The sequence below is a fragment of the Pseudorasbora parva genome, chromosome 8 (genome assembly GCF_024679245.1).
Source record: "Pseudorasbora parva isolate DD20220531a chromosome 8, ASM2467924v1, whole genome shotgun sequence".
NCBI classification, from domain to species: domain Eukaryota; kingdom Metazoa; phylum Chordata; class Actinopteri; order Cypriniformes; family Gobionidae; genus Pseudorasbora; species Pseudorasbora parva.
Genome location: NC_090179.1, coordinates 562235 through 576122, shown reverse-complemented (window position 1 = coordinate 576122; position 13888 = coordinate 562235). Strand labels below are relative to the sequence as shown.

The following is a 13888-nucleotide window of genomic DNA, read 5'->3' as shown; positions in this document are numbered from 1 at the left end:
TGAACAAATCTCTTGAATGAATGATTCAGTGACTCACTCATAAAGACTTCACTTGTTTCATTACTGGATGAATCAGTGTTTTTGAACAAATCTCGAATTAATGATTCAGTGACTCACTCATAAAGAATTCACTTCTTTCATTACTGGATGAATCAGTGTTTTTGAATGAATCTCTTGAATGAATGATTCAGTGACTCACTCATAAAGACTTCACTTGTTCCGTTACTGGATGAATCAGTGTTTTTGAATGAATCTTTTGAGTGAATGATTCAATGACTCTCTCATAAAGACTTCACTTGTTTTATTACTGGATGAATCAGTGTTTTTGAATGAATCTCTTGAGTGAATGATTCAATGACTCACTCATAAAGACTTCACTTGTTTCATTAATGGATGAATCAGTGTTTTTGAACGAATCTCTTGAGTGAATGATTCAATGACTCACTTATAAAGACTTCACTTGTTTCATTAATGGATGAATCAGGGTTTTTGAATGAATCTCTTGAGTGAATGATTCAATGACTCACTCATAAAGACTTCACTTGTTTCATTACTGGATGAATCAGGGTTTTTGAATGAATCTCTTGAGTGAATGATTCAATGACTCACTCATAAAGACTTCACTTGTTTTATTACTGGATGAATCAGTGTTTTTGAATGAATCTCTTGAGTGAATGATTCAATGACTCACTCATAAAGACTTCACTTGTTTCATTACTGGATGAATCAGGGTTTTTGAATGAATCTCTTGAGTGAATGATTCAATGACTCACTCATAAAGACTTCACTTGTTTCATTAATGGATGAATCAGTGTTTTTGAATGAATCTCTTGAGTGAATGATTCAATGACTCACTCATAAAGACTTCGCTTGTTTCATTACTGGATGAATCAGTGTTTTTGAATGAATCTCTTGAGTGAATGATTCAATGACTCACTTATAAAGACTTCACTTGTTTCATTACTGGATGAATCAGTGTTTTTGAATGAATCTCTTGAGTGAATGATTCAATGACTCACTCATAAAGACTTCACTTGTTTCATTACTGGATGAATCTGTTTTTGAATGAATCTCTTGAGTGAATGATTCAATGACTCACTCATAAAGACTTCACTTGTTTCATTACTGGATGAATCAGTGTTTTTGAATGAATGATTCAGTGACTCACTCATAAAGACTTCACTTGTTCCGTTACTGGATGAATCAGTGTTTTTGAACAAATCTCTTGTTTCATTACTAAACATACAGCATTATTTCACAAAGCTTGTCTTAACTAGTGACCGTGACTTTGAAGTGTCCTGATGATATACCAACCTTTATGTATATTAAATATTTGAATCACTATTCTGCCATTTTTCATTGTCCTCTTCAGATGTGTTCTACAACATAGTGTAGTTTAACTCCGAAGAAGACAAGTACACGAACAAAGGATCATGTAGAACTTTTAATAAAATAGAAGCATGTAACACAGTAACCATTAACGGCAATAAGCACTGAGGATTATTATTTATATGTAATGTGTTCCAGTCCACCCCACGTCATGTTCTCATGTTGATGATGTGATGCCACGACATAAGACGAGTATCTCGTGTTAATCACTTCACCTGTCAGTGGTCATGATGTTATGCCTGATCGGTGTATATAACGCATTATAGAAGTATTTTAGTGTATGAGCTCATGAATAATTCTAACCACAGTAATAATACTTTAGAGAGTATAATGGATCAACTCACATGACAAACAACCAATTTCATTCGTAACAAGGAATCTGCAAATATAATTATGCATTTTAACTTTGGTTATTGTTTTGTAATTAATCATGTTTCTGATGTGAGAAGTGTGTCCTAGAGCGCCTCGGAGAGAGTTCAGATCCGGCTGGCAGGCGGGGAAACCGGATTGTCGGAGCGCCATTAGATGAGCCTTCTGGGCACCCATAGCTTCACACCTGGGGAACCAGTTTGGCTGGTTCTATAATAAATATAGAGAAACAAATACCCTCTTTTTCAAAATATCTTCTGAGGCCAATGAGGTTTTACATCCTCAAAGTGTTACAGGAAACGGGACAGATGTTTTGTGAAATTTGTTTATTTCTGGAAAAACATACTGATATAAAAAGTGTCCACCATGTCATTAACAGTGTCATAATGCTCAGCACATTGACAAATGCTGCTAAAAATACAAAATTGTGATTTAAAGGTAACAAAAGTGCACATATGGTATCAAAATAACAAGACACAAAGGAAGTAAGTAAAAATTAATTTTGGTAACTCCAGGCGTAATATGATTCTTCTGTGCTAGATTTGGGGTAAATGACTCAAATGTGTTCAACAGAGCCAACAGATCCACATTCTTATGTGTAGCTGAAAACATTATATTAAGTGTCTTTCACTAACATTAATCATTTGATACAATGCACTTATTGTGTACATGCACATTTTGCATTGCACCTATTTTTAAAATACCTGCATATAATTACGGTAGCACTTTATTTCAGTCCTGTACTCATTAAAGTAATTGCAGTAGCTGGATCATAACTAGGTACAGAACATACACCCAACCTTAAGCAAAGTAGGGTAACACTTTATTTTAGTGTCTTTGTTACATATGTTACATGTACTTACCATAGTAATAACAGTAAATTATGCAGAATTACATGCAACTAAATCTAACCCTATAGTAAGTACATGTAGTTCATTCATATTACTCAGTACAATGACACCTTAAAAGTGTAACCCAGTGTGGTTATACCTTACACTTTAAAGTGTAACCCAGTGTGGTTATACCTTATACTTTAAAGTGTAACCCAGTGTGGTTATACCTTATACTTTAAAGTGTAACCCAGTGTGGTTATACCTTATACTTTAAAGTGTAACCCAGTGTGGTTATACCTTATACTTTAAAGTGTAACCCAGTGTGGTTATACCTTATACTTTAAAGTGTAACCCAGTGTGGTTATACCTTATACTTTAAAGTGTAACCCAGTGTGGTTATACCTTATACTTTAAAGTGTAACCCAGTGTGGTTATACCTTACACTTTAAAGTGTAACCCAGTGTGGTTATACCTTATACTTTAAAGTGTAACCCAGTGTGGTTATACCTTATACTTTAAAGTGTAACCCAGTGTTGTTATACCTTATACTTTAAAGTGTAACCCAGTGTTGTTATACCTTATACTTTAAAGTGTAACCCAGTGTGGTTATACCTTATACTTTAAAGTGTAACCCAGTGTCGTTATACCTTATACTTTAAAGTGTAACCCAGTGTTGTTATACCTTATACTTTAAAGTGTAACCCAGTGTCGTTATACCTTACACTTTCTTATACGTTATACCTTATACTGTAAAGTGTAACCCAGTGTCGTTATACCTTATACTTTCTTAGGTACGTACATTGTAAGTACACGTTGTGTAAAATAAAGTGCAACCATAATTACAGATATGAATAATGCATGTCATATCTATAATTACACTGTTGTCCTTCCTTTATACCTTAACACACCAAACCTGTCCTATAACTTTACCCCCCTCCACCTCAATAGCAGCTCGTGTTTTGCAAGGCAACATCAACACAATATTTTACATAGCTAAAGACACCTAATATAAACTGTAACCTATTAACCAAAAGTATTAAATAAGTGAATGTTCAAGTGCCTGTAAGTGTGTGAATGCAGGGCACATGCAAACATTCCTCCATTTGAGACAGCAGAAGACAGTCCCACCACCACCAGAACAACGATCAAGTGCAAAAATGTCCTCCATTTAAAGAGCAGTCACATTGCATAAGTGATTACAAAACTTTCAGAATATAAAATATGCAGTAATAGATGTTTGTTGGGGTTTGCACTGGGGAAAATAAACATATCAGTCCGATCACATCAGGGACTATGAGTCAAAACGATGAGCATCAACCAGTGATGACGAGGCCAAAGCGTCCGTATGTGGCACGTGCTATCACGCTCAGTACTGGCAATCATAATCCAGCACGTTTGCATACACAATTCTCATGACAGGGCAGGAATCTAGGCACACGCAGAAGACGTATAGGGGTTGAGATGGCTGAATTTGGCTGGTTAGTTCCTGAGTAGAAAAATAAACAAGAGTGACACCGCCGCTCTTCATCTTCAGTTCATGAGGGCCACCGTGCTCTCCGGACGCCCTCGGGTCAGCTCGGAGAAGAACTCCAGTGCCAGCCGCACGTGAATGGGCACAAACACATAGGAGGTGTAAATGACCATGGCCACCATAGTAAAGAGGACGGTGTTGAAGACAGACTGCTCCCACGGCTCCAGCACATAGATGCCCGTGATGAGGAGGTACTGGTAGTACAACCAGCCCATATACTCTCTCATGTTCTTCATGTCCATGTGGAGGGCCACACAGCTTCCTATGAGCTGTTGGGGGAAGACAACATGGCGCGGTGAACAATGGACACACAACAACAGATCAAATGATGCGTGAGGAGTGCTAATATATGTCTTTAAAGGGCCTATCAAATAACGCCACAGGAATTATTGGCGCCGTGCTGCTCAGGCGGCTCACAGTTATATTTGGAGACGTGTTAAGTCCATTATTTATTGTTGGGACTGTAATCGGATACTATTGATAACAATTTCATCACGTGAAACACACACAACACTGGCGCTCTACACTGCAAAAAAAAAAAAAAACAGTGTTAAATGAACCCTCCTTAGAGTCCACACTCAAGAGTGTTAAAGTTAGTAACATAATTAAGTGATTGAGAATCGGTGATGAACACCTGCTGTTAACAAGCAGAATCACTGAAGGAAAAAAAACATATTTAGGTCACCATTATGGAGATCAGTGTTTGCTTTAGTTGGGCTCTTGACCCTTGATATTTAATATTAGATTTTGTGTGGCTGCTGTAACTAAGGTATTGCCGCCAGAAAAACCAAGAGGAAATATGATCGGTGTTGTTAGTTATGTTCTGACATAATCACCATGGCCTCAATCATTCATTAATGCATAATCTCTTAGTTAGATTTACTTTATTGATTATAGAAGCGAGATCTGGCATTTCCAACATAATCAGATGGATTCTTAAAGGTGCAGTGTGTAACTTTTAGTGGCATCTGGTGGTGAGGTTGTGAATTGTATCCCCCACTGCTCATCCCTCCCTTTGGAAGCACATAGAGAAGCTACGGTGGCCGACACACAGTGATGCCAGTAACGCGTTACATAGTAACGCGTTACTCTAATCTGACTACTTTTTTCCAGTAACGAGTAATCTAACGCGTTACTATTTCCAAACCAGTAATCAGATTAAAGTTACTTATCCAAGTCACTGTGAGTTACTATTTTAGTCATTTTCCTTTGTAAAAACCAACAGCTTATCAAAATTCTCAGCCCGAGTCCGGCTGGAGCCCGTGTTTTTTATTTATTTATTTTACTTTTTACATTGTTGCAGCCATTAAAATAGTTCAGTTTTGTTTTTAATGTCAAAGTAGTTATTTTTCGTTTCGTTTCTTTTTTATCCTAATTTAGAACAATGTTCAGAGCAATTTTTTGTTTGTTAAATTAAAGTTTATATAGGCAAGACAATTCAAGAGTTGGTTTGAGAGACTCATGCGGTTAACTCACTGGGTCGTCACATAAAAAAATTAAAACTTTAATTTAACAAACAAAAATTGCTCTAAACATGTTTCTAAATGAACTCAATAAAGAAATGAAACGAAATATAACCACTTTGACATTAAAAACAAAGTAGGCTAGTTATTATACCACCACAAAGGCATTTCTGACGAGCAGAGGCAGGCTGATAGATTAGCCTACTGCTCGCAACGGCGCACAAAAAAACGAAACGGGCTACACAATCTAAAAAAAAAAAAAAAGGACATGCAGGTTGTCTTATAGCCTACCTTAGACTTTAGCTAAATTAATATAAATCCGATCTTCAATTCCAGCGGTATATGCTCATTTAACGGAGTTCACATCAAAGCAAAAGATTCAAGCATTTTATTCAGCAGCCCATTTCAAATTCAAAGATCGCAATATGAGAGAGAGCGACCTAAGCACTGGTAAGATCATTAGTCTCATTAATTTATATTGAAGATGATTGTGTTTTGTGTGACTTATTTTAAAGTTTCATTAACGGCCATTTGCGTTGGCTTGCTTTACTCATTTGCAGCGATGTAGCAGTAGCACCGTCATATCTATCTGACTACACCATAACACGCTCTCACACATTTATTTCTTAATTATTTGCCAGGAGTAAAATTTACACATGTGGTTTAAACAACCAGATACATTTACATTTGTCCGGTTTAGTTTGAAATGCTTTCATGCACCTTCTGAATCGGTTTGTTTGAGTGATCAGAATTAAATACGTCTCGAAAGACTCTCGGAAGGCATTTAGGCCTAACGTTACTCCTGGTCATTTAGCAATCCGATAGATACCTGCTCAAAGAAAACGAATGAAGGAACCGGTTGTAAAAAGGCCATAACTCTAGCAGCTGCACTGAAGAAACGGACTCTTTAACCCTGCGCGAGCCATTTCTCGACAGTGGCGCAAGCTATCATGGTCTCATGTTGTTTCCACCAGCACATCTCATTGTTCATTTTAATTATTAAAATAAATATAAAACGAAGGAGAAGCCTAAAAAAGGGGCGTAAAAAAGTCGGGGCCGTCAGGCTCTGGCATAAATGCAATAAAGTGTGTTGCCAAAAACGGTTGTCATTTCTATTTTGAGGCGGCAGGGGTGTTGTCGGCAACTCCTGAATGTAACTAATAAAGTAACTTGTAATCTAACTTAGTTACTTTTAAAATCAAGTAATCTGTAAAGTAACTAAGTTACTTTTTAAAGGAGTAATCAGTAATCAGTAATCAGATTACTTTTTCAAAGTAACTGTGGCAACACTGCCGACACAGGACAAAAATGTGGTCGTCTGAGACAGCAGAGAGTAACTAGCACTCTGTAGAGAGGTTTGTCCCTTTAGGGCTGCCGTAGAAACATGGCAGCGCAAAATGGCGGCTTCACTGTTAGGGACCGCAGTGTGTGTAGATAGAAACAGCTTATTCTGAGGTAATAAAAACATAGCCTTAATACTCCACTGAAAACATAGTTATGTATATTACAGTACATTTCATTTCTGTCAATAGAGCCTCATAAATACTACACACTATGCTTTTGGGAAACGTAGTCCAGGTCTGTTGGTGTGTGTGGGATCAGTGTGTTTTCATCCGACTGAAAATGTTCAATCTGCGTTTGTTAGGTCATGAATGTCTGAGCAGTGTGATATGATTTTCCAACAAACAAAAACAAACTCTGATGAATCTGTGTTTAGCACTGGGCATGCTTGGTAAATTAACCTTGTAGTGAAAATGGCAGGTTTCTGGACAAATCAGAAAACCATTTTAGAGAAAGGAGATATTTACGGGAGCACACAAGGCAAAGTTTGAGAGCACACATGTAAAATCTGAGCGAGACATATTTGAAAGCACACGTCCCATCCAGGAAGTTTTCTGCTGTAGAGTGAAAGAACTCCACCTGCGATAAGAGATTATTTATGTGGATTCACACCGTGTTACTATAATCGTCATTTAACGCCATAGAAACAGCCTCAAATGAACTATAAGCGTGCCTGAAAGCTGCTATCTTTTATTTTTATTGGTTAAAATGAATAGAGAATATCTGGTGTTTGTCCATGGGTGCTCGAGTTTGTCCCTGTTTGTTGGGGCTGACATTTTATTTTTCATTAAATTCTAAATCCAACAGCCAAATAGTTTGTTGGGGTTTGTCGGTGCAGTGTGACTTGGCTTATAGAAACAGTATAGAAACAGCAGACAGATTTTTTTTTTTTTTTAAGCCAAGGTTTAGGAACCCAAATAAAGGAAACACTGATCTCCATAATGGTGACCTAAAGTTGGTGACTCCTTCCTTCCGTGATTCTGCTTGTTAACAGCAGGTGTTCATCACTAATGCTCAATTACTTAAGTATCTCATTAACTTCTGAGAAGAGTACATTTAACACTGTGGTCTTGCTGTGTAATAACTACCTGGGTGAATCTCATGAAAAGTGTCTAGTAATGATAACTGGACAGTCATGAGAATGAGATCTGTCAGATATTTGTGAAGCCATATTGAGTTATCAGTGGTTTATTGTTGGCCAGCAGTATTCACACCTTGGGTCATCTAACCTCTGAGATGGAAACGTGCGTGAAGAGAGTGCGTGGACGAAACGAGCCGTGTTTAAATGTGCTCATTAATAATGTGTAGCTCAAGGGCAGGTAAAGGTGAAACATGGAGCAGTGAGGCCCTGCAGAGACCATCTCAGGTGGAACATGTTCCGCATCTGGGCACACACTCGCTCGCTCTCTAACGCATGTCAACAGCAACACTTGTGCTCATTACATGCACACTAATACAACAACTGCTTGCATATAGGGTTTCAAAATGTGCTTATTATGGTCAATTATTAATCGCATAAAAAGGTATATCTGTGGCAATAGCCAACAATACACTGTTTGGGTCACAATTATCCATTTTTCTTTTATGCCAAAAATCATTAGGATATTAAGATCATGTTCCATGAAGATATTTTGTAAATGTCCTACCGTAAATATATCATAAATGTATTTTAGTAGTAATATGCATTGCTAAGGACTTAATTTGGACAACTTTAAAGGAGATTTTCTAAATAATTAGATGTTCTTGCACCCTCAGATTTCCGAAATATTTCAAATATTGTCCTATATTTGGCTTACTTATTTAGCCGAGATTCAGATGAGGAACAAATCTCAATTTCTTATGACTGGTTTTGTGCTCCAGGACTTTTTATTTTATTTTTTACTCAAACATATTCAGTCTTATTTTAAGTAAAATATGTTAGACGTTACCATGAAGCACATTAGGTAGATAATTTTACAGGACTATATAATATATAATAAGTTTCATAAAGTGTGAAGCCAAAGGAAAGCATAAACAAAACTGACAGTCCATAATGATGAACAATAACTCGAGGCACTAATGCCATATCCAGGCAACAGCAGAAACATCACACATCATTTATACAGCATGCTTTTGTCGCACTGAAGGCAGATCGAGTTGTTTCTGCTGAACTAAACCTCAGAATAAAGTGCACGAGGGAAACACTCACTTTCACACATGGCCCTGTGTCATAGTTGTAGTAATATCAGTAGTGTTTTTATTTGTAGATAATAATTTTCAAATGCTGTCTATAAAGCAGTGATATAAAACTTCAGTAAATAAGCTTTCAGTGATGATGAGAGTAATGTAAAGGCACTCACCTCCGCGGGAAAGCTGCAGTGAGAAGTGTGTGTGTGTGTGTGTGTGATGTGACGGTCTTCTGCAACGCTGCTCTGCCAGATAAACACACGCGCCACTCCCACCTGTGTGTGTGTGTGTGTGGGGGGGGGGGGGGGGGGGGGGGGGGGACTACAATGGCAAAATAAAAGATCAAACGTATTGTAAAGCAGCTTGTTGTTTCCTAACAGTCTCTCTCTCTCTCTCTCTCTCTCTCTCTCTCTCTCTCTCTCTCTCTCTCTCTCTCTCTCTCTCTCTCTCTCTCTCTCTCTCTCTCTCACACACACACACACACTGCGGTGATGACGCTGTAGCCGCAGTGAGGTCCTCCGTGACGTCACCTGCCGCATGGATGTTTTATCCACTGACCACTGTAGTTATTACCTTCTGAAGGGCAGGGCTAAATGAAAAAAAAGTGGTCTTTAAATAATGAGAAAAATGTTCACCCCCTGCTTTTAATGCATTGTGTTTTATAGAAGCTTGTTTCCGCCACTAAATATACGAATAAAAAGGTAATTTTGACTTTTTTTTATAAAGTTATAAAGTCACAATTAATTTTTTTTTAAAGTCACAAATCTGAGGAAAAGCGTCAGCCACAACTCAAAAAATATATATTTACAACAATCGCATAACATTATGTTGTTGCAATTTCTCAGTGTAAATGATTTCACGTGACAGCTGTCTTATTATTATGGTTACATTTATTGATCAAATTTAAGAATATTGAATGAAAGATGAAGCACACCTCGGGGTAAATATCACAAATATGCAGATTTATAGATGTCAGAGCTGATGAAATATGAAAATGAGAATAAATCAGATTTCCAGACAAGACTTAATGTCTCTGTTTCATAAAAAGCAGAATGTAAGATAAAGATCAATCAATGACATTTCAAATCCAGAAAAAGGAGGAATATTACTGCCATTTAATCTGTTTTTTAACAATGTGTTATTTTGTGTTTACCAATTAATAATATTGCAAATCATTTTCTAAACCTGAGAATTGATTAAATCGGCTGCGCTGATCTCTGAAAATGTCGAATATAACTCATAATTATGCAAATGAACAGATTGCAAACAAACAAACTCGTGGATATCGTGAATGACCTGAGGGAATGCTGTTACCCTCCGAAACGAAATATTTTGTCATCATCTTCAGATTAGAGCCAGAAAATAATCTTCCACATGTTAGGCTAGTTTAATAATGTATTGAGTATTATTATTTTTTATTGATATGATGTCAGTGTTGAGTTGTGACTATCATCATCATAACATTTTTTTTAATTTTTATTATTAATCATGATGTGTGTCATGTGACACCAGGTTAGACAAACAAGATTCAGGAAGAAAAGGACACCTGATATTTGCTGATTCACACAGATAAGATCTGCTGCAGAAAGAGAAGTGTGTCCTAGAGCCCCTCGGAGAGAGTTCAGATCCGGCTGGCAGGAGTGCTGGAGTCTTTAGGAAGCCAAGCGGGAAAACCGGAATGTTGGAGCGCCATTAGATGAGCCTTCTGGGCACCCATAGCTTCAGAACCAGTTTGGCTGCTTACATGCTTTACTGATTGTATGTCAAGCCGGACAGAACTGGTCAGAACTGAACTGGACTGGACTGGACTGAACTGGACTGGACAGAACTGAACTGGACAGAACTAAACTGGACAAAACTGGGCTGGACAGAACTGAACTGGACAGAACTAAACTGGACAAAACTGGGCTGGACAGAACTGAACTGAACTGGACAGAACTAAACTGGACAAAACTGAACTGGACAGAACTGGACAAAACTGAACTGAACTGAACTGGACTGGACAGAACTGAACTTAACTGGATATAACTGAACTGGACAGAACTGGACTGGACAGAACTGAACTTAACTGGGTAGAATTGAACTGAACTGAACTGGACAGAACTGAGCTGGTCAGAACTGAACTGGACTGGATGGAACTGAACTGGACAGAACTGGACAGAACTGAACTAAACTGGACAGAACTGAACTGAACTGGATTGAACTGAACTGGACAGAACTGGACAAAACTGAACTGAACTGGACAGAACTGGACTGGTCAGAACTGAACTGGACAGAACTGAACTGGTCAGAACTGAACTGGACTGGATAGAACTGAACTGGACAGAACTGGACAGAACTGAACTAAACTGGACAGAACTGAACTGGACAGAACTGGTCAGAACTGAACTGGACAGAACTTGATTGGTCAGAACTGAACTGGACAGAACTGAACTGGATAGAACTGAACTGGACAGAACTGAACTTAACTGAACTGAACTGAACTGAACTGAACTGGATAGAACTGAACTGGACAGAACTGGACTGGACAGAACTGGACTGGACAGAACTGGACTGGAGAGAACTGAACTGGACAGGACAGAACTGAACTGGACAGAAATGGACTGGACAGAACTGGACTGGACAGAACTGAACTGGACAGAACTGAACTTAACTGGATAGAACTGAACTGGACAGAACTGGACTGGTCAGAATGGAACTGAACTGGACTGGACTGGACAGAACTGAACTGGATAAAATTGAACTGAACTGAGCTGGTCAGAACTGAACTGGACTGGATAGAACTGAACTGGACAGAACTGGACAGAACTGAACTGAACTGGACAGAACTGGACAGAACTGGACAAAACTGAACTGAACTGGACAGAACTGGACAAAACTGAACTGAACTGGACAGAACTGGACTGGTCAGAACTGAACTGGACAGAACTGGACTGGACTGGACTGAACTAGACAGAACTGACAGAACTGGACTGAACTGAACTGGACAGAACTGAGCTGGTCAGAACTGAACTGAACTGGATAGAACTGAACTGGACAGAACTGGACTGGTCAGAATGGAACTGAACTGGACTGGACTGGACAGAACTGAACTGGGTAAAACTGAACTGTACAGAACTGGATAGAACTGAACTGGACAGAACTGAACTGGACAGAACTGGACTGGACAGAACTGAACTGGGTAGAACTGAACTGTACAGAACTGGACTGGTCAGAACTGAACTGGACAGAACTGGACTGAACTAGACAGAACTGAGCTGGTCAGAACTGAACTGGAAAGAACTGGACTGGACTGGACTGAACTAGACAGAACTGAACTGGACTGGACTTAACTGAACTGTATAGAACTGGACTGAACTGGACTGAACTGAACTTAATTGGACTGAACTGAACTGGGTAGAACTGAACTGGTCAGAACTGAACTGAACTGGACAGAACTGGACTGGACAGAACTTAACTGGATAGAACTGAACTGGACAGAACTGGACTGGACAGAACTGAACTGGGTAGAACTGAACTGTACAGAACTGGACTGGTCAGAACTGAACTGGACTGAACTGGGTAGAACTGAACTGTACAGAACTGGACTGGTCAGAACTGAACTGGACTGAACTGGACAGAACTGAGCTGGTCAGAACTGAACTGAACTGGACAGAACTGGACTGGACAGAACTGAACTGGGTAGAACTGAACTGGACAGAACTGGACTGGACAGAACTGAACTGAACTGAACTGGATAGAACTGAACTGGACAGAACTGAACTGAACTGAACTGGACTGAACTGGACAGAACTGGACTGGACAGAACTGAACTGGACAGAACTGGACTGAACTGGACAGAACTGAGCTGGTCAGAACTGAACTGGACAGAACTGGACTGGACTGGACTGGACTGAACTAGACAGAACTGAACTGGACTGGACTTAACTGAACTGTATAGAACTGGACTGAACTGGACTGAACTGAACTTAATTGGACTGAACTGAACTGGGTAGAACTGAACTGGTCAGAACTGAACTGAACTGGACAGAACTGGACTGGACAGAACTTAACTGGATAGAACTGAACTGGACAGAACTGGACTGGACAGAACTGAACTGGGTAGAACTGAACTGTACAGAACTGGACTGGTCAGAACTGAACTGGACTGAACTGGGTAGAACTGAACTGTACAGAACTGGACTGGTCAGAACTGAACTGGACTGAACTGGACAGAACTGAGCTGGTCAGAACTGAACTGAACTGGACAGAACTGGACTGGACAGAACTGAACTGGGTAGAACTGAACTGGACAGAACTGGACTGGACAGAACTGAACTGAACTGGATAGAACTGAACTGGATAGAACTGAACTGGACAGAACAGAACTGAACTGAACTGGACTGAACTGGACAGAACTGGACTGGACAGAACTGGACTGGACTGAACTGGACAGAACTGGACTGGACTGAACTGGACAGAACTGAACTGGACAGAACTGGACTGGACAGGACAGGACAGGACAGGACAGGACAGGACAGGACAGAACTGAACTGAACTGAACTGAACTGAACTGAACTGAACTGAACTGAACTGAACTGAACTGAACTGGACTGGACAGAACTGAACTGAACTGAACTGAACTGAACTGGACTGAACAGGACAGAAGTGGACTGCACTGGACAGAACTGAACTGGACTTGACAGAACTGAACTGAACTGGACAGAACTGGACTGAACTGGACAGAACTGAACTGGATAGAACTGAACTGGACTGAACTGGACAGAAGTGGACGGGACAGAACTGAACTGGACTTG

The 13888-nt window shown here is 39.3% G+C and overlaps 1 protein-coding gene across 3 annotated transcripts; it reads right to left on the bottom strand.

The window, feature by feature from the left end:
* Positions 1 to 2115: 2115 nt before the first annotated feature.
* sptssb (serine palmitoyltransferase, small subunit B) lies at positions 2116 to 9376 on the bottom strand. Of its 3 annotated transcripts, none has more exons than XR_010906847.1 (3): positions 9266 to 9376; positions 3309 to 4391; positions 2116 to 2748 (listed from the first exon to the last, which is right to left on the bottom strand). XR_010906847.1 is itself a non-coding variant. In XM_067451517.1 (2 exons), exon 2 carries the CDS (start codon positions 4362 to 4364, stop codon positions 4122 to 4124), a length of 243 nt encoding a protein of 80 aa, XP_067307618.1. In that variant the 5' UTR covers positions 4365 to 4391; positions 9266 to 9376; the 3' UTR covers positions 3117 to 4121. The 3 variants fall into 3 exon arrangements, 1 of the variants encoding a protein (XP_067307618.1); XR_010906848.1 differs by lacking the exon at positions 2116 to 2748 and adding an exon at positions 3117 to 3308 and having other exon boundaries at positions 3368 to 4391; XM_067451517.1 differs by lacking the exon at positions 2116 to 2748 and having other exon boundaries at positions 3117 to 4391.
* Positions 9377 to 13888: the final 4512 nt, after the last annotated feature.